The sequence below is a fragment of the Heterodontus francisci genome, chromosome 38, assembly GCF_036365525.1.
Source record: "Heterodontus francisci isolate sHetFra1 chromosome 38, sHetFra1.hap1, whole genome shotgun sequence".
NCBI lineage: Eukaryota > Metazoa > Chordata > Chondrichthyes > Heterodontiformes > Heterodontidae > Heterodontus > Heterodontus francisci.
In genome coordinates, this window is record NC_090408.1 from 42,203,062 (window position 1) to 42,230,581 (window position 27,520).

Consider the following 27,520-nt stretch of genomic DNA (forward strand, 5'->3'; position numbering starts at 1 on the left):
GTAATGCTCATAAATGGAATGATTTTTTAAAAAAAGAAAACTTTATTTGAACCATATTTTTAAAATTCTTTGAGATATTCCTGTTACCCTTCTGGTAACATTCGTCTATGCACTAAGAATGCTTGATGTCTTTGCGTCCAAATAGAAAATATTGCTCCCAAGTTCTGTAGAGGCTTTAGAGTTTGCACAGGGTTTTAAAAAAATAACATTTAACACTCTTTTGAAAAAAAATTAAGCATAGCATTCTGATCAGTGGGCTCTGCAGTAAGAATACACTCCACAATCTGCTTGTACGTCCCTTCCAGACCCCGAGTAACCACTCCCTGCCTGCTGATCACTACATTTTATGCACACATGCAAATTTGGACCCACAAAATCTGTGGCTAAGCTATTGCAAAGGGTTGCTGGTGAAGAATACAGTAGTGATCAGCATAGTTTGGGGCGGGGAGAGAGAGAGAGAGGTGCCACAACAATGGGAGGTACAGGAGAGGAATTTCAAACATAGTGGTCATTAAAGCCTCATTATGAGTAACAGCAGAATCTTTACTGAAAATATAGCATTGGACAGACAGAAAATAACTGAATTGCCCATTGGAACTGTACTTGACCTTGCAACTGAAATACAATGGAAAATATCAGCATACTGGGAAGGGTGGGGGGGGGGGGGGGGGGTGCGGTAATGGAAGGAAGATAAAAGAAGATAAAATTGCCACACATTTTTCAGCAGTTCTTTTATCTGAGCCAGTGGGAGGGAAGGAAAGAAATGTTTTTCTCAAAACACTTCCTCCCACAAAAACAAATGCTTTATAATTTTCTTAATTCCCACTTTCACAGCAAGAAGATCCTACACCTCTTTTATAGGTCTGAACAGACAAGACTTACTTTACTAGTGTAACAGTGGTTCTGTCGAGACTGGTTTTCAGCACGTGGAGTGAGCATTGTGTCCTTGCTCTACCCAGGCATCAATTCTGGTTTAAAAGGTTCCATGAGTGTCAGGCTCTGCCCTAATTGCATTCAGTGTTCCAAGTTAATGACAGCAACCAGAAAAAATGTCCTGAGCCATCCAAACAGGTCTGCTCAAGTCTGGGTTGCTAACATGGTCAGTCTGCAGCAGACTACATAGCACAGGATCAATAGGAAGTGCAGTTTGGAGTCTCAACTGACCTATATTTCCAATCCAGTGTTCCATAATTACTGGGAATGACATTTTAACATAGCCTAATAGTGGCCATAACCAAAGTGGAAAACTATCAAAAGTTCTAATTTCTCCTCTCAGGTGAGAGAGACAGATGTCATTCTGACCCATTCAACTGTGATTTGAGAAGTGGCAATAAAACAGATTAAAAGCACCTCCTTATTCCATCTCCCTATTCCCATTCTCCCAGCCTCGAGAGATTTGTGATTTTTTTTTAGTTTGGAATTTTGTCTGTTCCATTCATTTTGTACATGTCATTTGATCGACTCTGTGCTGTTGTACTTAAGATGTTTACGTACTGGTTATATTTTATAAATGAACAGGGCTGAGAAGATATGCAACTCCTCCAACCTATGAAGCATATCCTGGCAAGACTCCTACTTTCCTGTTACAATGATTGTGACCATTGGCCCTCAGATTCTGCAGGAAATTCCACTAATTACCCAATTAATGAGTAGTCCATGAAGACATGAAGGCGTCCACTGGAGTTTCCACCGACCAAGACATTCTTCGTCGGGTGCATCACATTAATGGAGCACACGGAGCCGAGCCATTCTGCATCCCGGAATTCATGCACTTTGGACCCCGTACAGTGGAACACTTCGATCTGCCTGGGCCTGACCATACTACCCACTACGAAGCAGTCTTCCCTTTTAGGGTCCCATACAGCTCGGAATTTAGTCAACCAGCGCCCACTGTAATTGTTATGGCTGTTTAAAACAAAAAAGGTTAACAATCTAGTTACATTTTACATAGTATTTACAGCACAGAAACAGGCCATTCAGCCCAACAGATCCATACTGGTGTTTATGTTCCACACAAGCCTCATCCCACACCCCCCCACCCCCTCCCTTCATCGCACCCTTTCAGCATATCGTTCTCTTCCTTTCTCCCTCATGTGTTTCTCTAGCTTCCCCTTTTATGCATCTACACTAATAGCAGATACAATCAAAACACAATGACATTGAGCGAAATCAAGAAGGAATGAAGCAGGTATAATGAGAATCTGGTCCCTTCACCTCTGGAACCTGGGTTTTGAGTCATGTTCTGTTTTCTGCAGATGGGATCATATCCATCTGCCACTATTTTGGAATTTGCGCACATGGCCCACAAGTTCCTGACCCCTCCCTCCCCCCTCCCCAACTCCAGTCCACATAACTACTCCTGGAAGGAGCCAACACTTGTGCCAGCTCTATTCCAGGTGTTCACCACTGGGCCACAGGCCATCCACCCTATATGGCCAGTTGACCATGGACCTCCCCACTTTCAAATCTTCATGCCAGTCTCCTGTTCTGGTCCTGTTTCCAGCCTCCAACACAGCTCCTTGAGCAATTCACCTCCCCACTGCACAGTTAGCTTTGTTTTTTTCTGATGGCACTGTTCGCTTCAATTCTACATTAGCAAAATGGCTTTTAGCTTTTAAGGCATTAGCTGGCTGCAATAGTGAGAGGGGGAGAGAGAGAGACAGAGAGAGGACAGCGAGAGAGAGGGGGGGGGAAGAGCGAGAGGGGGGGGGGAAGAGCGAGAGGGGGGGGGAAGAGCGAGAGGGGGGGGAAGAGCGAGAGGGGGGGAAGAGCGAGAGGGGGGGAAGAGCGAGAGGGGGGGAAGAGCGAGAGGGGGGGAAGAGCGAGAGGGGGGGAAGAGCGAGAGGGGGGGAAGAGCGAGAGGGGGGGAAGAGCGAGAGGGGGGGAAGAGCGAGAGGGGGGGAAGAGCGAGAGGGGGGAAGAGCGAGAGGGGGGAAGAGCGAGAGGGGGGGGAGAGCGAGAGGGGGGGAGAGCGAGAGCGAGCGGGGGGAGAGCGAGAGCGAGCGGGGGGAGAGCGAGAGCGAGCGGGGGGAGAGCGAGAGCGAGCGGGGGGAGAGCGAGAGCGAGCGGGGGGAGAGCGAGAGCGAGCGGGGGGAGAGCGAGAGCGAGCGGGGGGAGAGCGAGAGCGAGCGGGGGGAGAGCGAGAGCGAGCGGGGGGAGAGCGAGAGCGAGCGGGGGGAGAGCGAGAGCGAGCGGGGGGAGAGCGAGAGCGAGCGGGGGGAGAGCGAGAGCGAGCGGGGGGAGAGCGAGAGACGAGCGGGGGGAGAGCGAGAGAGAGCGGGGGGGAGAGCGAGAGAGAGGGGGGGGAGAGCGAGAGAGGGGGGGGGAGAGCGAGAGAGGGGGGGGGGAGAGCGAGAGAGGGGGGGGGAGAGCGAGAGAGGGGGGGGGGAGAGCGAGAGAGGGGGGGGGGGAGAGCGAGAGAGGGGGGGGGGAAGAGCGAGAGAGGGGGGGGGGAAGAGCGAGAGAGGGGGGGGGGGAAGAGCGAGAGAGGGGGGGGGGGAAGAGCGAGAGAGGGGGGGGGGGAAGAGCGAGAGAGGGGGGGGGGAGAGCGAGAGAGGGGGGGGGGGAGAGCGAGAGAGGGGGGGGGGAGAGCGAGAGAGGGGGGGGGGAGAGCGAGAGAGGGGGGGGGGAGAGCGAGAGAGGGGGGGGGGAGAGCGAGAGAGGGGGGGGGGAGAGCGAGAGAGGGGGGGGGGAGAGCGAGAGAGGGGGGGGGGGGAGAGCGAGAGAGGGGGGGGGGGAGAGCGAGAGAGGGGGGGGGGGAGAGCGAGAGAGGGGGGGGGGAGAGCGAGAGAGGGGGGGGGAGAGCGAGAGAGGGGGGGGGAGAGCGAGAGAGGGGGGGGGAGAGCGAGAGAGGGGGGGGGGAGAGCGAGAGAGGGGGGGGGGAGAGCGAGAGAGGGGGGGGGGAGAGCGAGAGAGGGGGGGGGAGAGCGAGAGAGGGGGGGGGGAGAGCGAGAGAGGGGGGGGGGAGAGCGAGAGAGGGGGGGGGAGAGCGAGAGAGGGGGGGGGAGAGCGAGAGAGGGGGGGGGAGAGCGAGAGAGGGGGGGGGAGAGCGAGAGAGGGGGGGGGAGAGCGAGAGAGGGGGGGGAGAGCGAGAGAGGGGGGGGGAGAGCGAGAGAGGGGGGGGGAGAGCGAGAGAGGGGGGGGGAGAGCGAGAGAGGGGGGGGGAGAGCGAGAGAGGGGGGGGGAGAGCGAGAGAGGGGGGGGGAGAGCGAGAGAGGGGGGGGGAGAGCGAGAGAGGGGGGGGGAGAGCGAGAGAGGGGGGGGGAGAGCGAGAGAGGGGGGGGGAGAGCGAGAGAGGGGGGGGGAGAGCGAGAGAGGGGGGGGGGAGAGCGAGAGAGGGGGGGGGGAGAGCGAGAGAGGGGGGGGGAGAGCGAGAGAGGGGGGGGGGAGAGCGAGAGAGGGGGGGGGGGAGAGCGAGAGAGGGGGGGGGGAGAGCGAGAGAGGGGGGGGGGAGAGCGAGAGAGGGGGGGGGGAGAGCGAGAGAGGGGGGGGGGAGAGCGAGAGAGGGGGGGGGGAGAGCGAGAGAGGGGGGGGGGAGAGCGAGAGAGGGGGGGGGGAGAGCGAGAGAGGGGGGGGGGAGAGCGAGAGAGGGGGGGGGGAGAGCGAGAGAGGGGGGGGGGAGAGCGAGAGAGGGGGGGGGAGAGAGCGAGAGAGGGGGGGGGGGAGAGCGAGAGAGGGGGGGGGGAGAGCGAGAGAGGGGGGGGGGAGAGCGAGAGAGGGGGGGGGAGAGCGAGAGAGGGGGGGGGAGAGCGAGAGAGGGGGGGGGAGAGCGAGAGAGGGGGGGGGAGAGCGAGAGAGGGGGGGGGAGAGCGAGAGAGGGGGGGGGAGAGCGAGAGAGGGGGGGGGAGAGCGAGAGAGGGGGGGGGAGAGCGAGAGAGGGGGGGGGAGAGCGAGAGAGGGGGGGGGAGAGCGAGAGAGGGGGGGGGAGAGCGAGAGAGGGGGGGGAGAGCGAGAGAGGGGGGGGGAGAGCGAGAGAGGGGGGGGAGAGCGAGAGAGGGGGGGGGAGAGCGAGAGAGGGGGGGGAGAGCGAGAGAGGGGGGGGGAGAGCGAGAGAGGGGGGGGAGAGCGAGAGAGGGGGGGGGAGAGCGAGAGAGGGGGGGGAGAGCGAGAGAGGGGGGGGAGAGCGAGAGAGGGGGGGAGCGAGAGAGGGGGGGGAGAGCGAGAGAGAGGGGGGGGAGAGCGAGAGAGGGGGGGGGAGAGCGAGAGAGGGGGGGGGGAGAGCGAGAGAGGGGGGGGGGAGAGCGAGAGAGGGGGGGGGGAGAGCGAGAGAGGGGGGGGGAGAGCGAGAGAGAGGGGGGGAGAGAGCGAGAGAGAGGGGGGAGAGAGCGAGAGAGAGGGGGGAGAGAGCGAGAGAGAGGGGGGAGAGAGCGAGAGAGAGGGGGGAGAGAGCGAGAGAGAGGGGGGAGAGAGCGAGAGAGAGGGGGGGAGAGAGCGAGAGAGAGGGGGGAGAGAGCGAGAGAGAGGGGGGAGAGAGCGAGAGAGAGGGGGGAGAGAGCGAGAGAGAGGGGGGAGAGAGCGAGAGAGAGGGGGGAGAGAGCGAGAGAGAGGGGGGAGAGAGCGAGAGAGAGGGGGGAGAGAGCGAGAGAGAGGGGGGAGAGAGCGAGAGAGAGGGGGGAGAGAGCGAGAGAGAGGGGGGAGAGAGCGAGAGAGAGGGGGGAGAGAGCGAGAGAGAGGGGGGAGAGAGCGAGAGAGAGGGGGGAGAGAGCGAGAGAGAGGGGGGAGAGAGCGAGAGAGAGGGGGGAGAGAGCGAGAGAGAGGGGGGAGAGAGCGAGAGAGAGGGGGGAGAGAGCGAGAGAGAGGGGGGGAGAGAGCGAGAGAGAGGGGGGAGAGAGCGAGAGAGAGGGGGGAGAGAGCGAGAGAGAGGGGGGAGAGAGCGAGAGAGAGGGGGGAGAGAGCGAGAGAGAGGGGGGAGAGAGCGAGAGAGAGGGGGGAGAGAGCGAGAGAGAGGGGGGAGAGAGCGAGAGAGAGGGGGGAGAGAGCGAGAGAGAGGGGGGAGAGAGCGAGAGAGAGGGGGGAGAGAGCGAGAGAGAGGGGGGAGAGAGCGAGAGAGAGGGGGGAGAGAGCGAGAGAGAGGGGGGAGAGAGCGAGAGAGAGGGGGGAGAGAGCGAGAGAGAGGGGGGAGAGAGCGAGAGAGAGGGAGGGAGGGAGAGAGCGAGAGAGAGGGGGGAGAGAGCGAGAGAGAGGGGGGAGAGAGCGAGAGAGAGGGGGGAGAGAGCGAGAGAGAGGGGGGAGAGAGCGAGAGAGAGGGGGGAGAGAGCGAGAGAGAGGGGGGAGAGAGCGAGAGAGAGGGGGGAGAGAGCGAGAGAGAGGGGGGAGAGAGCGAGAGAGAGGGGGGAGAGAGCGAGAGAGAGGGGGGAGAGAGCGAGAGAGAGGGGGGAGAGAGCGAGAGAGAGGGGGGAGAGAGCGAGAGAGAGGGGGGAGAGAGCGAGAGAGAGGGGGGAGAGAGCGAGAGAGAGGGGGGAGAGAGCGAGAGAGAGGGGGGAGAGAGCGAGAGAGAGGGGGGAGAGAGCGAGAGAGAGGGGGGAGAGAGCGAGAGAGAGGGGGGAGAGAGCGAGAGAGAGGGGGGAGAGAGCGAGAGAGAGGGGGGAGAGAGCGAGAGAGAGGGGGGAGAGAGCGAGAGAGAGGGGGGAGAGAGCGAGAGAGAGGGGGGAGAGAGCGAGAGAGAGGGGGGAGAGAGCGAGAGAGAGGGGGGAGAGAGCGAGAGAGAGGGGGGAGAGAGCGAGAGAGAGGGGGGAGAGAGCGAGAGAGAGGGGGGAGAGAGCGAGAGAGAGGGGGGAGAGAGCGAGAGAGAGGGGGGAGAGAGCAAGAGAGAGAGGGGGGAGAGCAAGAGAGAGAGGGGGGAGAGCAAGAGAGAGAGGGGAGAGAGCAAGAGAGAGAGGGGGAGAGAGCAAGAAAGAGAGGGGGAGAGAGCAAGAAAGAGAGGGGGGAGAGAGCAAGAGAGAGAGGGGGGAGAGCAAGAGAGAGAGGGGGGAGAGCAAGAGAGAGAGGGGGGAGAGCAAGAGAGAGAGGGGGGAGAGCAAGAGAGAGAGGGGGGAGAGCAAGAGAGAGAGGGGGGAGAGCAAGAGAGAGAGGGGGGAGAGCAAGAGAGAGAGGGGGGAGAGCAAGAGAGAGAGGGGGGAGAGCAAGAGAGAGAGAGGGGGAGAGCAAGAGAGAGAGGGGGGAGAGCAAGAGAGAGAGGGGGGAGAGCAAGAGAGAGAGGGGGGAGAGCAAGAGAGAGAGGGGGGAGAGCAAGAGAGAGAGGGGGGAGAGCAAGAGAGAGAGGGGGGAGAGCAAGAGAGAGAGGGGGGAGAGCAAGAGAGAGAGGGGGGAGAGCAAGAGAGAGAGGGGGGAGAGCAAGAGAGAGAGGGGGGAGAGCAAGAGAGAGAGGGGGGAGAGCAAGAGAGAGAGGGGGGAGAGCAAGAGAGAGAGGGGGGAGAGCAAGAGAGAGAGGGGGGAGAGCAAGAGAGAGAGGGGGGAGAGCAAGAGAGAGAGGGGGGAGAGCAAGAGAGAGAGGGGGGAGAGCAAGAGAGAGAGGGGGGAGAGCAAGAGAGAGAGGGGGGAGAGCAAGAGAGAGAGGGGGGAGAGCAAGAGAGAGAGGGGGGAGAGCAAGAGAGAGAGGGGGGAGAGCAAGAGAGAGAGGGGGGAGAGCAAGAGAGAGAGGGGGGAGAGCAAGAGAGAGAGGGGGGAGAGCAAGAGAGAGAGGGGGGAGAGCAAGAGAGAGAGGGGGGAGAGCAAGAGAGAGAGGGGGGAGAGCAAGAGAGAGAGGGGGGAGAGCAAGAGAGAGAGGGGGGAGAGCAAGAGAGAGAGGGGGGAGAGCAAGAGAGAGAGGGGGGAGAGCAAGAGAGAGAGGGGGGAGAGCAAGAGAGAGAGGGGGGAGAGCAAGAGAGAGAGGGGGGAGAGCAAGAGAGAGAGGGGGGAGAGCAAGAGAGAGAGGGGGGAGAGCAAGAGAGAGAGGGGGGAGAGCAAGAGAGAGAGGGGGGAGAGCAAGAGAGAGAGGGGGGAGAGCAAGAGAGAGAGGGGGGAGAGCAAGAGAGAGAGGGGGGAGAGCAAGAGAGAGAGGGGGGAGAGCAAGAGAGAGAGGGGGGAGAGCAAGAGAGAGAGGGGGGAGAGCAAGAGAGAGAGGGGGGAGAGCAAGAGAGAGAGGGGGGAGAGCAAGAGAGAGAGGGGGGAGAGCAAGAGAGAGAGGGGGGAGAGCAAGAGAGAGAGGGGGGAGAGCAAGAGAGAGAGGGGGGAGAGCAAGAGAGAGAGGGGGAGAGCAAGAGAGAGAGGGGGGAGAGCAAGAGAGAGAGGGGGGAGAGCAAGAGAGAGAGGGGGGAGAGCAAGAGAGAGAGGGGGGAGAGCAAGAGAGAGAGGGGGGAGAGCAAGAGAGAGAGGGGGGAGAGCAAGAGAGAGAGGGGGGAGAGCAAGAGAGAGAGGGGGGAGAGCAAGAGAGAGAGGGGGGAGAGCAAGAGAGAGAGGGGGGAGAGCAAGAGAGAGAGGGGGGAGAGCAAGAGAGAGAGGGGGGAGAGCAAGAGAGAGAGGGGGGAGAGCAAGAGAGAGAGGGGGGAGAGCAAGAGAGAGAGGGGGGAGAGCAAGAGAGAGAGGGGGGAGAGCAAGAGAGAGAGGGGGGAGAGCAAGAGAGAGAGGGGGGAGAGCAAGAGAGAGAGGGGGGAGAGCAAGAGAGAGAGGGGGGAGAGCAAGAGAGAGAGGGGGGAGAGCAAGAGAGAGAGGGGGGAGAGCAAGAGAGGAGGCAGAGAGTGAACAGGTGGAAATCGCAAGGAGCCCATGGATACTGCAGCCAAGAGTAGTACTGTATGGGGCTGGGTGGGGTGGGGTGGTGGTGAGAAGGGTAACATCGGGGAGATGATGAACATAAGAGTGACAGGCTCAGGACACAGGAGTAACAATGGGAAGAAATGAACCTGCATTTTATACAGTCTCATTAACATAGTTAAGCATTGCAGGAGTTGCTTCACAGGAGCATTCTCAAAAAATCTGACACCAAGCTACACAAGGCAATATTTCAGGGTAGATGGCCAAAGGCTTCAAAGGGATAGGTTTTACAGGAGAATCTTAAAGGAAGAAAGAGGCGTAAAGGTTTAAGAAGGGAACTGCAGAACTTGGGGACCCAGGCAGCTGAAGGCATTGCCACTTTGAAAACTGAGGATGTGCAAGAGGTCAGAATTGAAGGAGTGCAGAGATCTCAGAGGGTTGCAGGAGGTTATCGAGATGGGGAGGGGTAAAGCCATGGAGGAATTTGAAAACAAGGATAAGAATTTAAAATTGAGCTGCTGCTATACCAGAAACATTATGTCAGTGAGCACAGGGGCGATGAGTGAACGGGACTGAGAGCAAGTTAAAATACAGACAGCAGAGTTTTGGACAAGCTCAAGTTTAAGGAGGGTGAAAGGTGGGAGGCTGACCAGGGCAGCATTGGAATAGTCAAGTCTGGAGGTAACACCGGCATGGATGTGGATTTCAGTAGATGAGCTGAAACAATGGCGGAGACGGGTGATGTTACAGAGGTGGAAATAGGCAATCTTAGTGATGGCACGAATATGTGGTTGGAAACTGATCTCGGGGTCAATATGACACAAAGGTTGTGAACAGACTGGTTCAGCCTCAGACAGTTGCCAGGGAGAGGGATGGAGTCAGTGGCTGGGGAACAGAGGGAGGCTGAAGACAATGGCTTTGGTTTTCTCAATATTTAGTCAGAGGAAATTTCTGCTCATCTAGTGTCGGATGTCAGCCAAGCAATGTGACAAATCAGAGGCAGTGAAGTGGTCAGGAGATATGATGCTGAGGTAGCACTGGATGCCATCAACATACATGTGAAACCTGACGTTTTTCAGATGATGTCGCCAAAGGGCAGCATATAGATAATAGGAGGGACCAAGGATAGATCTTTGGGGGACTCCAGAGCTAACAGTGTGGGAGTGGGAAAAGAAACCATTGCAGGTGATTCTTTGGCTATGACTGAACAGACAGGAACGGAACCAGGCAAGGTAAGTCCCAATCAGCTGGGATGATGCAGGGGAGGCTTTGAAGGAGGACATGGTGTAGTCCTGATGTGATGATGATATACAGTCATTTAGAAGCCTGAAGGACAAGGCAGAAGCACTAAACACTCCACTGGTTAGTGAGTGTATGTGCACACAGTCAAGCACTGCCATTTCAACACAGTAGCAAACATTCCCTGGACAGTCAGACACAGAAATGAAAAGCTCGTGGTTGTAGAAAAATAAACAAAATGTCAGTGGTTCGGGGCATAAGGAAACACACAGACCAGCTGGGTCCTCCTTTAATCTCCAATATCTGCTGTGTGACCTGATCTGAGCCTGGATGGTAGGTAGAGCACAATAATCAGTGTCACCAGGCAAGGAGCAAAAACTCAATGAGGGGTTACACTCCCGAGTTCTATCCCATGACACCTATCAGATATTGCAAGCAAATGGATGCTGAGCAAGGAGAGAACTGACTGCAGGACCTATGCAGCCATAGAACTGCACCCCAGTATTAGTTGGGGTGGGTGAACAAAAGTAAACCACAGCACACCAAAACACAGGAGAGTTTCAGGAACTTGAGTGGATTTCAGAAGGAGCTCATTTTAACTTCAACATCACAAGTTAATCGATTATTTCTAAAATCTTTCACTTACATTATTGATGCCACAACAGGAATCTTGGGAGTTATGGCACTTGTGTCAAATATTCTGCAACAAATTATTTAAAGACAGTTAAAAAGATTCGACTTAATATGAATACTACTGCTTTAATTGTCAAAACTAATAAAACTCAAAGGCATTTTTCACAGAAATCATTCTACTTTCTTATTTTAAGCAAACAAATCAATGCACTCCCTTAAAAGAGTGAGATGGTAGTGGTGAGAGGGGCACATGTGGAGCAAAAACACTGGCACGGACCATTTGAGCTGAATGGCCTGTTTCTGTGCTGTAAATTGTGTGTAATTCTATATCCATCACACTTACTCTAAAGAATCATAACACACAAAACACATTCGCAATCAGCCAGTCCACAAAATTCATAAAGTGGAAAACAATTCATTGCTTATTCATATTTCAGTGTTCTAGCACACAGAGTTGCCTACTGTTAGACAAGAATCTCAACTGCACACCCTCCAGCTCCCAGGCTGCAGTCCGGGCCCCTTAAAATGGCAATATTAAGTCTGTAGCACCCTCCTCAAGACAGCTTAGGAGACAGCAGATATTGGAAATGTACTGGGTGGGGATGATGCTCTCAAGGCGGACTAGAGTCAATGTAGGGAACTTCGCCATTGCATCTAATACTAGAACTGATCTAGGAGGGCTGATAATGAGAGAAATCACATCAAAACATTCAAACTTTAGCCTTTGGTTCTCTTTAATGGTATTAATTAAATTTTTGAATAACTGCTCAGATATGCTCACTCTGAAGTTTGTTGCCATTACCTGATCCTGTTGGTTCTCTTTAATGGTATTAATTAAATTTTTGAATAACTGCTCAGATATGCTCACTCTGAAGTTTGTTGCCATTACCTGATCCTGTCATCCATGCTGATGGTCACCACTCTATTACCAGTAACCGGTGAAAAGTAGGCCGAGTTTACATTCTTTCTGTGTTCATCCAAGTGAGCTACAGCATTTTTGGGCGATGCTTTTAGATTTCGAACATCATAGATAGTTACACACCTGGCATAAACAGAAGAGGTCAGGTTCTTTTTTTCAACCATTAACTCTTATTCATTTAGCATTTGGAGTAGAAATTCCAAATCAGTGATGATGGGATCAGGAACAGGCCATTCAGCCCCTCGAGCACGTTCCACCATTCAATGAGATCGTGGCTGATCTTCAGCCTAACTCCGTATATCCACCATTGCCCCTAAATCCCTTTGGATATCAAGAATCTACCAATCTCAGATTTAAAATTAACAAATGATCCAATATCAATTGCTGTGCATGGAAGAGAGTTCCAAACTTCTACCACCCTTTCCATGAAGAAATGTTTCCTAATTTCACTCCTGAAAACTTCAGCCCCTCGAGCCTATTCCGCCATTCAGTTAGATCATAGGTGATATTTATCTTAACTCCATCTATTCATCTTTACTCCCCATCCCTCAATACCCTTTCCCAACAAAAATACATCAATCTTAGTTTTGAAATTTTCAACACCCCAGCCCTACAGCTGTTTTGGGGAGAGAGTTCCACATTTCCACCATTCTTTGTGTGAGAATGGTATAAAAGTTTTTTTTAATATTAAACTGTTAAACAGGTTATAGAAAAGTGGTGAGCAGAGAAAAAAGCATTGCCAGTAACAATTTCTGTTAAGTGAGCTTACCGTGCTCCAGCAGTTACAAAGTATTGTCGATGCACCGGGTGAACACTGACTGTCCGTAAACGGTTCATGTGCAGATGTGCATTCAGTTCTCCTGAAGTGCTGTGGAAATTTTAATTCCTGTTAACATTGAACATCCTTCTGTAAACATAATGGAAAAACTCCACTAAACAGGAAGCATTCCGCTAACATGCTTTGCTGATGAAGCGAATCACTCAAACTATCTTTTGGAGTAGCATTTCATGCTTTTCTTTTCCAGTTAGCTGAAATTTCACACATCCACAGTAAGATTTTAAACAATTGAAATATTCAAAATTACATATTTTACAATAATATGATTATTTTGAGTTTTTACTTTAAGGCTTTAGCTTGGGCCCAGCAGCTAATGCAGTGGTGATGGTGCTAGCTGGATGCAGACCCTGCAACCTGAGCATAAGCAGTTCACACTTTCTACACCTCTATGTATAGATGCCTCTTCCACAGCAAAACCAATCCAAGCGACCTCCTTCCCCACATCATGGTGCAACATGTAGAAAAAAGCCCCCTCAGTAAAGATTTTCACAGCAGTGCAAAGAAGAACATGCATTCATTTAGCACATTTCACATCCAAAGTGCTTCACAGCCAATTATTTTAACAAGTGCAGACAATTAATACATGGCAAAAACCCACAAACAGCAATGAAATAAATGACCAGTTAATTTGTTTTGGTGATTGGTTTAGGGTCAAATGTTGTCCAGGACACTGGATCCACCTCCTCTGCTCCTCTTCATATGGTGCCATGGAATCTTTCACATCCACCTGAACAGTCAGTCAGGCTCTTTTCATGTGTTAACCTGCACTGTCAGTAACTGTGCTCACATTGCTGCTGCAGCAGATGTCACAATATCCTACCCAACATCATTCTGCGAACACATTCTAATGCCACAAGGACTGGAGCAGCCTGAGAAAGCAAACCACCAAATTCTCGGGGCAACTAGCGATGGGAAATCAAAGTGACCTTGCCAGCACTGGCCACATCACAAATGTAAATAAAATAAAACCTGAACAGTCAACGCCTTCGGATAGCAAGAAAGGTAAAAGTAATGAATTGTTGGAAGTGACTAACATCACTAATTAAATAAAGGGTTCAAATTGTTAACCTAAGGGTTTATGAAAAACGAGACATGCCTTTACTAACAGCTGCTTACCTTGGGGTCCGCCTGTCTACCACTGCCACATCTCCATCCCAGTGACTGACTATCAATGTGGAGCCATCCTCAGCCAAGAAGTCAAAAGAAGAGGTATTCCATGTATTGGACATATACACCTTGGAACAGATTAAGAGCAAGGGACGTTGTTGAATGTAACTGAATACTAGGAAATGCAGAGCACCAAATCAAGTCAGATGCACCAATTTCCTCAGATGCCATTTTAACTTGAGATGTTTCTTTATAGTCCAGACATCTTTGAGCAATGAGATAAAAGCAACTCAGAATTCACAGGTTAGAACTGAACAAGAAATTCTAAAGGAAAGATGACTCCAGACCATTCCTTCTGGAGACAGCATCAGCCACATCCCAAATGTAAATAAAATAAAACTTGAACAGTCATTGCCTTCGCATGGCAGAAAAGATAAAGAGTAATGAATTGTTGCGCATGACTAACAGCACTAATTAAATAAAGGGTTCAAATTGTTTACCTAAGAGTTTATAAAGAACAAATTCTGTTTTTACTAACAGGTGCAGAACACGACAACTTATGGCAAGAGAAAGGAGGGCTGATGTGTCGTGATGACTGGTGAGGTGTACAGACTATTAATTTTAAATCATTCCATTTGAATTATTGGATGACTGAAATTTTTTAAGCGCAAAAAATAAATGAATTAACATTATTCTGAAAATACAGGTGATTTGGGGCGGCACAGTGGTTAGCACCGCAGCCTCACAGCTCCAGCAACCCGGGTTCGATTCTGGGTACTGCCTGTGCGGAGTTGCAAGTTCTCCCTGTGACCGCGTGGGTTTTCGCCGGGTGCTCCGGTTTCCTCCCACAGCCAAAGACTTGCAGGTTGATAGGTAAATTGGCCATTATAAGTTGCCCCTAGTATAGGTAGGTGGTAGGGGGAAGGTGGGGATGAGAGAGGGTAATGGGATTAATGTAGGATCAGTATCAATGGGTGGTTGATGGTCAGCACAGACTCGGTGGGCTGAAGGGCCTGTTTCAGTGCTGTACCTCTAAATAAAAAAAAACTCCTATAGGACTTTGTTCTTGCATTTCACCATTGAATAATTTGTCTCTTCTAAAATATATATAAAAGATGCTATGAATGAATGAGTAAGAAGCACGATTGCATGGGAGCTTCCCACTTCAGTGCTGATACTTTTAACTCCATGTTTTCCAGTCTGTTTTCAAGTTTCCTTCTTGAAAATCATGCTTCTGACCAACAGTGCTCTAAACTCTCAGAGCCTGAATGCCATACGCAGCAAAATACTTCATTTCATGGGAGGCAACACTCCAGCAAAACAGCTACTTGGGTTCCCAGTGTAACTGCAACTAGAGAATTCCTATTTCCCTGTGTGATATTTGTTCCCCTGTACTGAAGGTGTCCAGAACAGCAGGGCTTAAACCAACGTCATAGAGAAGCTGCACAGTACATTTTGTGTAGCAGAATACCACACCAACACATTCCAGGCTCCCTGTTAATGTAAAGCTCACAAGAAATGAATAAGAAATGAGATAGTTCAAAGATCTTTAGTGCACTTTACCTCATCAAAGACAGCAGCAGCTACATTTCCACAGCGAACACTCCCATCATTGCTTAGTGACAGTAGCTCAGCAGAGTTAGAAGGTGAAAAGTGCAAACAGTTAACAGTGCTGCAGTGTAGCTTGAATTGATGGACAGCAAGCTCGTCAGCCTGAGAACTCTGCAAATAAAACATGAGCAAAAGGGTTCAAAGTTGGATCATAAAGAAACAAGAAAGACTTGCATTTCTATAGCTCCTTTCACAACTTCAGGATGTCCCTAAGCTCTTTATGAAGCTGAGTAACTATTGTAGAAAATGCAGCAGGCAGTTTGTGCACAGCAAGCTCCAGCAAACTGCAAAATGATAATGGTCAGATAATCTGTTTTAGTGATGTCTGTTGAGGGACAGATATTGGCCAGGATACTGGGAATAATTCCCTTGCTCATCAAATTCAACAGGATCTTTTACATCCACCTGAGGAGGGCAGACGGTATCTTGGTTTAGCGTTTCATTTGAAAGACAGCACTCTGACAGCACAGCACTCCCTCAGTACCGCACTGGGCTGTCAGCTTGGATTTTGTGCTTATGTCTCTGGAGTGGGACGTGAAACCACGAGGCAAGAGTTCCAGGCTTAGTTGACAAATGTTTGCACTGTAAACAGAAACATTCCCATTTCTGAGTAAACCTGGAATCACTACCATCTGCTGCTACCCCCTTCGAGAAACTGCCCATCTACATTTAAAGCATCTTCCCCAACTGCTTAGGAATCCATCTTGTAGGAGGTCACAGACACAAATTCAGCTCACATTCATTCCAAGGCATAGGTTGGTTGTAACAATAAGGACCATTTCTAGACAACAATTATAACTGTTATTATAAAACAGATGTGGATTAGAAGCATTATTTCTGATGGCTGTAGTAATAATGAAATGGCAAACTTACTGTCGACATGTATTATATATGTAACTCACTGCAGTATCTAAATTTCAAAACCAGTTAATGACCAGGAAATTCTGAAGAGAAAGAAAGCATTTCTTACAGACAAAGATATCTCAGGTGAACGTAAATGAGCCCCAAGTTTTATTCAAAGAAGAGCAGAGGAGTTCTCTCCAGTGTCCTGGACAATTTTTACCCCTTAACCAACTTCACTGAAACAGAATATCTGGTTACTATCATAGTGCCATTTGTGGGAGATTGCTGTGCAGAAATTAGCTGTCCTGCTTTTTACAACAGTGACTACGCTTCAAAAGTATTTCATTGGCTGTAAAGCGCTTTTAGATGTCCTGAGGTCATGAAAGGCACTATAGAAATGCAAGTCTTTCTTATATCCCGAAAGTCAAAAACCAAATGCTCACTGACCAGATCCCAAAGCCCAACGTATCCAAAAGTGCTCCCAGCAGCAACCAGGAATCTGTGCTGAGACGGATGGAAAGCTAGTGAGCAGACTCGGTTTGTTGTTACTTTTGCAACAAAGCCTTCTTGGATAGTCATCCTATTCAAACTGGACTTGTACCTAATTAGAGGAATAATGGTGAAGGTAAGGGTTTATAGAAAATAAATACTTAAAAAATGGAAACAGTTTTTATTTAACATCAATCTTATACTTAAAAAGAAACTTACTTTTTCAATTCTACTGGTTGCTTTTCTTCAATGTGCGTCTCACCCTGTGACGACAGCGTAACAAGTGTTAAGTTGGTGACAAAAACCTCTGTTTTCATATTAAGTAAAATCTACTGGCCATGTTATTAATTCTTGCTGAAGGATCATTCTGTCCATATACAGAGCCTGAAGCCATTTAAATGACTGAATGACTGACATTTAACAGCTAAGTTAAAATAAGACTTAAAAACTGGATAGAGTTAACCAAAACAGGAGTCAGTTAAATCAGTGTCATAGTTCAACAATAAATAGAATACCTGGCTGATCTCCAGCCATGTGTTCATCAGGTTCTCAGTTACTTTGCTTTCCTCTTCATCATTTGTAATCATTTTCAGAGGTCCAGAAATCTGTGGAAAAGAGCAAGAATATAACATAACCTACAGAATATGCAGCACAGAAACAGGTCATTCAGCCCAACCAGTCCATGCCGGTATTTATGCTCCACCTGAGCCTCCTCCCTTCCCTCCTCATTTAGCTCTGCCGGCATAACCCTCTACTATTCCCTTCTCCCTCATGTGCTTATCTAGTTTCCCCTTAAATGTATCTATACTGATAATAGAGACATGTTATCAAAGCTTTTCGTCTTGCACTCATCAGGACACTCTGAAAGAATACCAATGTAAGGGGAAGCAATAACTTTATGCTGTATGAGAAGAGAGTGCTGATTGGTAGAGGCATTGCCATGGAGAATGCACCAGTTTAGGGTGACTGACAGTTAACTGTCAAGCTTTGTTTGAAATTTAAACCAGGCAGCTTGACTCTGACTCAAGACAATGCCTTGACCAATGAACCAGTGAATGGCTGTCACTTGTTTTGTTTAGCTGAAACAGGCACAATGTGTGTACATGTTCTTTCTGTCTGCAAAGAACAGGGTCCTGTGTATTAATATATGTAGCTTCCAGAACATGCAAATGCGCCACACTGTGAGCCCTACTGACAATCTTAAATTGGTTGTCAGTGTAATTCTTAGCACACTGAGGATTATTTTGCAAATGTTGTCCAATCACGGAATCACATCTAATGTTGGACACAGTGTGTTGAAAACTTAATGCTCCTATATAAATCACAACTCCCACAATGAAAACAGGCAATTTACAAACCTACCCACCCCCTACCTAAGCAGACTCCACTGCAACAGTGAAAATATTAGCTAATTTTTTTGCATGTTTATAAATATATTCCAAATAACATTACTTTTCAAGTGTAGAAAACATTGGAAATATTTAGCTGGTCTTCTAATATTTGTAAAGAGGTTAGCAGCCTGAGCAGAGCCTTACTGGTTCCAAAGATTCTCTTTATCCAAACATTAACCTAGATTTTCCTCTTTACAGATGTTGATGGACTTGCTGCTGCTTTCCACATGTGCAGTTTTTCCAATTGTTATCTTTATTTTGAAGGTTTCTAGGGAACCTAATAAAAATATAGGATGCGGATTGAAAGTGACTTTTCATCTCTCAGGCTTACAATCCAACTAACAGGCAATGGAAGCATCGCACTGTAGGGTATTGTACTATGGTGTGCAGGAACAGCAGGACCTGGGGGATGCATGTGTGTGGATGTTTGAAGGTGGCAGGAAATATTGAGAGAGTAGTTAGCAAAGCATATGGGACCTTGGGATTCATACATATAGGCACTGAGTACAAAAGCAGGGAAGTTATGCTGAAACTTTATACAGCTCTGGTTAGGCCCCAACTGGAGTATTGCTTCCAGTTCTGGTCACCACACTTCAGAAAGGATTTAAGGTTCCTTGACAGGGTGCAGAGGAGATTTACCAGAATGGTTCCAGGGATGGGAGATTTTAGTTACCAGATTAAATTGGAAAAGCTGGGTTTGTTCTCCTTAGAACAAAGGAGACTGAAGGGAGATTTAATAGAAGTGTACAAGATTATGACAGGCTTAGATAAGTTAGACAAGGAAAAACTGTTCCCATTAACAAATGGTACAAGGGCTAGGGAACACAAATTGAACGTTTTGGGCAAAAGATGAAGGGCAAATATGAGGAAGCGCTTGTTTTATGCAGCGGGTGGTAATGATCTGGAACTCACTGCCCACAAGGATGGTGGAAGCGGAGACGATCAATGGCTTCAAGAGGAAGTTGGATGGCCACCCAAGAGAAATAGACTTTCAGGACTATGGGGATCGAGCCGGGAAGTGGGACTGACTGCATAGCTCCATGGAGAGCAGGCATGGACCTGATAAGCCAAATGGCTCCTTCTGTGCCATAAATGACTGTCTGATTCTGGTTCAGGTGCACAGAGCAGAGTGATCTCTACCCTGCATCTACCTGTATGGTGCTTAAAGTATCCCGTAGCACTAACACCTCCACCACTATCCCCCCAAAACTTGACGAGCAAGAAAGAAAATCTGAATGGTCAACTTGGAACAAATCCTGGATTTAGAATTACAAGAATAGTGAGGCCCACCCGCTCTTCTGTGTCTTCTGACTTCACTTGTGTTTCTATCGGTACCTCTGGCATTGGCGTGCCTGTTGGGCTTAATCTCAGCAGGCGCATTGAGCGTCGAACTATAGGTTGCTCTCCAGAGCTTTTAAGCTTCTCTCTAAGAGACAAAAAAAAGTATCAAACTTGTAAATAAGCTGCATACAATATTATGATAACAAAAGTAAATTAAACATACAGTTAAACACCAGCAGAACAATGATTACCTTTTCTTGTGAAATTTCTGCCACTTACACATTTGTCAACTTCATTTTATATTTCCTGAAATGCCTCCTAACAATCAACCCTAGCTTGGCATCATCTGCAATCTCGTCAATTCACAGTGTTTCTGAATCTCAAGTCATCAATTTCAATTAGAAACACAAGTGGCCCTAATACTGATCCCTGTGGCACCTCCTCACCACATAGCACCACAATAACTCCTTTAACAAGCACCTATTTTCAGCCACAAGAAATGCTGGAATCACTCAGCAGGTCTGGGCAGCATCTGTGGAAAGAGAAGCAGACCTGAAACGTTAACTCTGCTTCTCTTTCCACAGATGCTGTCAGACCTGCTGAGTGATTCCAGCATTTCTTGTTTTTGTTTCAGATTTCCAGCATCCGCAGTATTTTGCTTTTATTTACCTATTTTCAGCCTACAGTCTGGAGATTTACCATGAACTCCCACATCTGTGAATCTTTTGTTTTCCTTGGGAATTTCAGAAGCTCCTTCGCCAAATTTTCCACTGTAAAGTCACTCTATAAATGTGAGCTGATGTCAAGAGATAGGGCAGGGAAATGGAGTTGAGGTAGATCAGCCATGATCTTATGGAATAGCAGAGCAGATTCGAAGGGCTGTGTGGTCTACTCCTGCTCCTATTATGTTATGATGCCTTTTACTAGGTTATTACAGCACAGATAATCAGGTGTTGTACAATGCAAAAATACTTAATACTAAACATTACAGATCCTTTAATTGCAGCATATTTATAAACATACCTTTTGGGTGTAACCTGTCTCCTTATTGACTGTTTTTTACCGATTTCCCGGAGCTTTTTGGCAGTCTGTAAAATAAGAGCAGCAAATTCCTTTCTGGATCAGCAGATTGCATTTTGTTTTGATATCCAATACACGTAAAACAGTTTGAGCTTTGTCAAAGACAGGCTGCATGAGAGGAAGCACTATACCAAGGGTCGCTGAACACTCCCGGTCATCACTCTTAACAAAGCAGTAGGGATATTAAAGTAAGGACAGCAACATTTGTTTTAGCCAAGTGTATCCTTAACACATCCTCTCTCTGCGCTTAGTCCAGGATATGCTGGAGTGACAGATTCAGCAGTGTTATCTTGGCCTCCTGTGGAACAGTCAAGCTACATACTGGCCATTATGCACAACTCTGCCCACCAAATACATTGGTGATTTGAAGCATTTGGTTGTTAAATATGGTGAGTTGATAAATGCTAGATCATAGAATTATACAGCACAGAAGGAGGCCATTCAGCCCATTGTGCTTGCGATAGCTCTTTGGTATAGCTATCCAATTAAATCCACTCCCCTGCTCTTTTGCATTCAAGTATTGATCCAATTTCCTTCTGACAATTACTATTGAATCTGCTTCCATCACCCTTCTAGGCAGAGCGTTCCAGATCATAATTTGCTGTGTTAAAAAAAGAAGTTTCCTCATGTCGCCTCTCATTCTCTCGTCAAATACCTTGAATCTGTGTCCTCTGGTTACTGATCCTTCTGTCACTGGAAATAGTTTCGCCTTATTTACTCTAAGAAAACCCTTTAATATTTTAAACACCTCTACTCTGCTCTAAGAAGAACAATCCTAGATCTGCCCATACCAACACTATAGAATGTCACACTTTTTTTATTCGTTCACGGTTTGTGGGCGTTGCTGGCTATGCCAATATTTATTGCCCATCCCTAATTGCCCTTCAGAAGGTGGTGGTGAGCTGCCTCTTGAACTGCTGGAGTCCAAGTGGGGTAGGTATGGGGTAGTGCTGTTAGGAAGGGAGTTCCAGGATTTTGACCCAGTGACAGTGAAGGAATGGCGATTTAGTTCCAAGTCAGGATGGTGTGTGGCTTGGAGGGGAACTTACAGGTGGTGGTAATCCCATGCATCTGATACCCTTGTCCTTCTAGGTGGTAGAGGTGGCGGGTTTGGAAGGTGCTGTCGAAGGAGCCTTGGTAAGTTGCTGCAGTGTATCTTGTAGATGGTACACACTGCTGCCATTGTGCATTGGTGGTGAAAGGAATGAATGTTTAAGGTTGTGGATGGGATGCTAATCAAGCGAGCTGCTTTGTCCTGAATTGTTTGAGCACCTTGAGTATTGTTGGAGCTGCACCTATCCAGGCAAGTGGAGATTATTCAGTCACATTCCTGACTTGTGCCTTGTAGATGGTGGACAGGCATTGCAGAGTCAAGAGGTGAGTTATTCACCACAGAATTCCCAGCCTCTGACGTGCTCTTGTAGCCACAGTATTTATGTTGCCGGACCAGTTTAGTTTCTGGTCAATGGTAACCCCCAGAATGTTGATAGTGGGGGATTCAGCAATGGTAATACCATTGAACATCAAGGGGAGATGGTTAGATTCTCTCTTGTTTGAGATGGTCATTGCCTGGCACTTGTGTGGCACAAATGTTACTTGCCACTTATCAGCCCAAGCCTGGATATTGTCCAGGTCTTGCTGCATCTGGACATGGGCTGCTTCAGTATCCGAGTCGTCGCGAATGGTACTGAATATTGTGCAATCAGCAAACATCCCCCTTCTGACCTTATGATGGAGGGAAGGTCATTGATGAAGCAGCTGAAGATGGTTGGGCCTAAGACACTACCCTGAGGAACTCCTGCAGTGATGTCCTGAGACTGAGATGATTGACCTCCAACAACCATCTTTCTTTGTGCTCGGTACAACTCCAACCAGCAGAGAGTTTTTGCCCTGATTCTCATTGATTCAGTTTTGCTAGGGCTCCTTGATGCCAAACTCGGTCAAAGGTTGCTTTGATGCTTCAACTCCTAGAAAGCCATTGGCCACCTAAGTATAGTTTTGACAGGAGCAAATTTCAATGTGTGTAATGCCAGCTGATACACTCTTCAGAAAACAACTAATATTTTGAGCTCAACTCAATTAAATCACAACCAGGATTAGCTCAACTCCCCCAGCTACATGCTAGACAGCAATATAATGAGTGTCTGAAATGACCAACTTTATGTTCTAACCCCAAGTTACAGATTCAGAATATTAAAATCTGACCATTTACTGTCAAAAATAAATAAAAACTGAAAATACTGAACTTCATTAACAGCAGAGAATACTTCGAAGAGTATTACTGATGAAAGTTTGACCTATACACTCGATGTTAAATGATTACACATTAAGCAGGCTGGGTATAACCAAGAAAGGTCAGTTATCATTTGGTCAGAAGATTGGAGAGAATATAAAAAACAGCAAAGAATGACTAAAAGAATACTGAGAGAAATTAGAGTATGAGAGAAAACTAGCTAGAAATATAAAAATGGATAGTAAGAGTTTCTACAGGTATTTAAAAAGAAAAAGTAAGTAAAGTGACTGTTCATCCTCTAGAGAGTGAGTCTAGGGAATTAATAATGGAAAATAAGGAAATGGCATAGGAATTAAACAGATTTTTTGCATCTGTCTTCACTGTAGAGGATACAAATAACATCCCAGAAATAACTGTGATTCAAGAATTGAAAGGGAGGAACTTAAAACCAGGGAAAGGGTACTGAGAAAATTATTAGGACTAAAAGCTGACAAGTCCCCAGGTCCTGATGGACTTCATCATAGGATCTTAAAAGAAGTGGCTGCTGAGATAGTAATTGCATTGGTTTTAATTTTCCAAAATTCCCTAGATTCTAGAAAGGTCCCACTAGATTGGAAAATAGCAAATGTAACTCCACTATTCAAGAAAGAAGAAAGACAGAAAGCAGGAAACTACAGGCCAGTTAGCTTAACATCTGTCATCGGGAAAATGATAGAATCTATTATTAAGGAGGTTAAAGCAGGTCATTTAGAAAATCTCAATGCAATCAGGCAAAGTCAACATGGTTTTGTGAAAGGGAAATCCTGTTTGACTAACTTATTAGAGTTCTTTGAGAAAGTAACAAGCAACTGTGAATGTGGTGTACTTGGATTTCCAGAGGGCATTTGACAAGGTGCTGCATCAAAGGTTACTAAACAAAATAAGAGCCCATGGTAGCATATTAGCATGGATAAAGGATTGGTTAGCTAACGGGAAATAGAGAGTAGGCATAAATGGGTCATTTTTGGGTTGGCAAGCTGTAACTAGTGGAGCGCCACAGCGATCAGTGATGGAGCTTCAACTATTTACAATCTATATCAACGACTTGGATAAAGGGACAGAATGTATAGTTGCTAAAATTGCTGATGACTCAAAAATAGGTAGGAGACTAAGTTGTGAAGAAGACACAAGAAGTCTGCAAAGGGATAGAGATAGGTTAAGTGAGTGGGCAAAGATTTGGCAGGAGTATAATGTGGGAAAGTGTGAACTTGTCCACTTTGGCCAGAAAAATAGAAAAGCAGTATATTATTTAAATACAGAGAGACTGCTGAACTCTAAAATGCAGAGGAATCTGGGTGTCCTAGTACACGAAACACAAAAAGTTAGTATGCAGATACGGCCAGTGATCAAGGCGGCAAATGCAAAAATGCAATGTTGTCATTTATTGCAAGGGAATGGAATATAAAAGTAGAGATGTTTTGCTACAGTTGTACGGGACATTGGTGAGACCACATCGAGAGTATTGGGTATAGTTTTGGTGCCCTTACTTGAGAAATTATATAATTGCATTGGAAGCAGTTCAGAGAAGGTTCACTCGACTGATTCCTGGGATGAGGGGGTTACCTTATGAGGAAAGGTTGGACAGGTTGGGTCTGTATTCGTTGGAGTTTAGAAGGATGAGAAATGATCTGATTGAAACATATAAGATCCTGAGGAGACTTGACAGGGTGGATGTTGAAAGGATGTTTCCCCTTATGGGAGAGACTAAAACTAGGGGGCGCAGTTTAAAAATAAGGGGTTTCCCATTTATGACAAAGCAGAGGAGAAATTTTTTCTCTCAGAGGGTTGAGAGTCTGTGGAACTCTTTTCCCCGGACAGCGGAGGAGGCAGGTTCATTGAATGTTTTTTTTAGGTAGAGGTGGACAGATTCTTGACAAACAAGGGAGTCAAAGGGTATCGGGGGTAGGCAGGAAAGTGGAGTTGAGTCCACAAATAGATCCGCCATGATCTTATGGAATGGCAGAGAAGGCTCGAGGGGCCAAATTGCCTACTCCTGCTCCGAGTTCATATGTATGTTCGTATGATCTGCAGACCAAACACACTACCACCTTCTCAAGGGCAATTAGGGATGGGCAATAAATGCTGTCCTAGCCAGCGATGCCCACATCCCATGAAAGAATGAAAAAAAGAATCCTGGTTATTCTTACCTCCAGCATGTTTAAAGATGCGAAGAACTGGGCATTTTCCTGAATGTTTTTCAGTCGCTTCTTTTCATAAACTGACAGCTCCTCAGATTGTCGATGAAACTAAAAGGAATGACAACAAAAGGGTGTGAGCTCCACTGGGAAATAAGATTCCTGCCCTACACACTATCCAGATATTGGAGTAGTACACCTAAGTAAGATTGCGTGAATCACTACCCGTTAAACTCATATTTCAATAATAAAACCAAAATTAGTTCGAAAAGCTTAAAGCCTTGGTTGATCTTCTGATCACCCTAAATAGGGTAGAATCATAGAATCTAACAGGCCAGAGCTGGCGGGCAGCCATAAAGGCGTGGCTAAAGTGTGGCGAGTCAAAAAGACTTAGCAGTTGGCAGGAAAAAAGACAGAAGGGCAAGGGGAGAGCCAACTGTGTAACAGCCCCAACAAACAAATTTTTCTGCAGCACCTGTGGAAGAGCCTGTCACTCTAGAATTGGCCTTTATAGCCACTCCAGGCGCTGCTCCACAAACCACTGACCACCTCCAGGCACTTACCCATTGTCTCTCGAGATAAAGAGGCCAAAGAAGAACAGCACAGGAGGTCATTCGGGCCATCGTACCTATGCTGGTTCTTTGGTAGAGCTATCTAGTTAGCCCCTCTCCCCCTGCTCTTGCCCCACAGCCCTGCAATTAATTCTCTTCAAATACAATAACAAATTGCATTCATATAGAGCCTTATACATAATTAAACATCCCAAGGTGTTTCACAAGACACTGTAATTAGACAAAAGTGACACCGGAATAAAAGCAAAATACTGCAGATGCTGGAAATCTGAAATAAAAACCGAAAGTGCTGGAAATACTCAGCAGGTCTGGCAGCATCTGTGGAGAGAAGCAAAGTTAATATTTCAGGTCTGTGACCTTTCATCAGACACCGAGCCACATAAGGAGATACTAGGACAGGTGAACAAAAGCTTGGTGAAAGAGGTAGGTTTTAAGGAGCATATTAAAGAAGATGAGAGAGGTAGAGAGGCAGAAAGGTTTAGGGAGGGAATTGCAGAGCTCAAATAAGTTAAATAAATAAATTAATTAAAGAGAGAGTTAAAACCAAAACCCAACTCGAAGTTTAGCAGATTTCTTACCGCCAAAGGCAACTCATTGTCGCTGCTATAACCATCCGAGTCACTTTGGCTTGAAGAGTCATCGCTGTCTGTCCCTGCGACACTCTGCTCAGGGGAAGTCAGACTGGCGTCAGAAGTTGCTGGTGGCAATTCAAGAGGGTTACCTGGGGCACCGGCTGCCACCTCTGTTGCACGGGTTTGCAGCTGACCACTTTTGGCCCTGTTCATTCTCCACTTCAGCCTCTTTGACAGTGACTCCGTGCCCACGGCTTCTTTGTCAGTCAGCTCAGGAAAGGCATCTTCCAGTGGGCGCTTTTGGGCCATCTCTTTTGCATCAGAGGCCACTCCTGGCTGCTGACTCCTCAGAGCAGCAGAATGGCGCAGCGAGCGCCTGTTCCTGATCTCCTCACTGGCTGGCTTCATCTGCAAGTGAGAAGTGCACACAGGTCAGGCTCGATTTTAAGCAAGGTCAGAACTCAGAGTAGCAACTTCTACTCTCACTTCCACACACAGTAGCTTCCCCTCCCTCTCAGTTATATAACTTGTCTGGTTAAGTAAGTTGGATTTAGTTACGTAAATAATTTTTGGTTACATAAGTTACATCATTGTGTTTGCTACTGCCCCACCCCCCACCAAACACACACCGGTACCAGCTAACCCCCTCTCTCTCCCTCCCTCCCCCCCCTCCCCTCCCCCACCGGTACCGGTTAACCCCCTCCCCTCCCCTCCCCTCGTAACCGGCTAACCCCTTCACTTTGGCCCCTTCCCCTCACCCCCGGTACCGGCTAACCCCCCTTTCCCCACCCTTACCTCCACCTCACCCCCTCACTTTAACCTTCTCACCTCCAGTACCGACTAATCCTCTCCTCTCACCTCCGGGCTCCGGCTCCGCGCGCTCTTTTCCCGCGCTTTGGGCGACCGTTAGCCGCTGCCGGGATAGGGCAGATTCACAGCCGCCATCTTGGACTCGCAAAGCCCGCTGGGATAGCCGGAAACCGCTCCCTCCACAGGAGCCGCCTGCAATTCCATACACATATTAAACTCAGTCACACCAGGTTAGTAACATTTCACTCGTCCTTTATTGGAACAGGCATTTTCTACAAGGATTCACTGTTGATGTAATCTAGACTTTATGGAAGTTGAATTCACACAAAAATCATACCACTTGTGATCGGGAACGCGCTGCCTGAAAGGGCAGTGGAAGCAGATTCAATAATAACTTTCAAATGTAAGTTGGACAAATACTTGACTGAGAAAAATTGGAAAGGATATTGAGAAAAAGCAGGGGAATGTGACTAATTGGATGGCCCTTTCTAAGAGCCAGCACAGGCACAATGGGCCAAATGACCTCCTTCTGTGCTTTTATATTCTGTACGCTGATGGATTTGATTCAATGGCTACAATCTGCACTATGCAGGGGAAATAAAGCAGAACAACACAACCAAATTGTCAAGTTTTGCCTTGTAATGGTTAATGTGTACATCCACTAGATCAGATCTTTCAGTTATGCCCTTTCTATGTCAGGACTCATTCCACCAGGCTGTGTAATCATGAGATTAAACTGATCATGAGGACATTCACATCAGATCAAACTCAAACCGTTGGAAATTTTGGGGGGAATCCCACTGAATTCAGAGCTTGTTCAGTAGACCCCACTCTAAAAGTATTTTCATTGTGTTTTTTAGTTGCTGCAAAGACGATGGTATTTTAGACTCTGAAATGTTCAATTTTCTGAAAAACTCATTTTTATCATACTCCATTCTATACAGTCCAAACCAAAGATTAATTTCAGCCTTACTGTGATGGAATCTGTGGTTTGTGAG

At 48.1% G+C, this 27,520-nt stretch overlaps 2 protein-coding genes across 3 annotated transcripts in view; one reads left to right on the forward strand and one right to left on the reverse strand.

Annotated features, from left to right (window-relative positions):
* The window catches only part of LOC137352572 (novel FERM domain containing protein), a 267,200-nt gene extending 253,131 nt beyond the window's left edge, over positions 1-14,069 (forward strand). Inside the window, exon 18 of the mRNA XM_068018220.1 lies at positions 14,007-14,069. Coding sequence (XP_067874321.1) covers positions 14,007-14,048 — 42 coding nt within the window. The 3' untranslated portion in view covers positions 14,049-14,069. The remainder of the gene's footprint in view (positions 1-14,006) is intronic.
* LOC137352573 (WD repeat-containing protein 76-like) lies at positions 20-26,673 on the reverse strand. Of its 2 annotated transcripts, none has more exons than XM_068018228.1 (14): positions 26,571-26,673; positions 25,719-26,120; positions 24,581-24,679; positions 20,105-20,169; positions 19,091-19,226; positions 16,925-17,014; positions 16,629-16,672; positions 16,368-16,521; positions 15,030-15,188; positions 13,476-13,594; positions 12,291-12,389; positions 11,492-11,644; positions 10,616-10,669; positions 20-1,905 (listed from the first exon to the last, which is right to left on the reverse strand). In XM_068018228.1, the coding sequence occupies exons 2-14, from the start codon at positions 26,118-26,120 to the stop codon at positions 1,635-1,637; spliced, it is 1,845 nt and encodes a 614-aa protein (XP_067874329.1). In that variant the 5' UTR covers positions 26,571-26,673; the 3' UTR covers positions 20-1,634. The 2 variants fall into 2 exon arrangements, with proteins under 2 accessions (XP_067874329.1, XP_067874328.1); XM_068018227.1 differs by having other exon boundaries at positions 26,541-26,673.
* Positions 26,674-27,520: the final 847 nt, after the last annotated feature.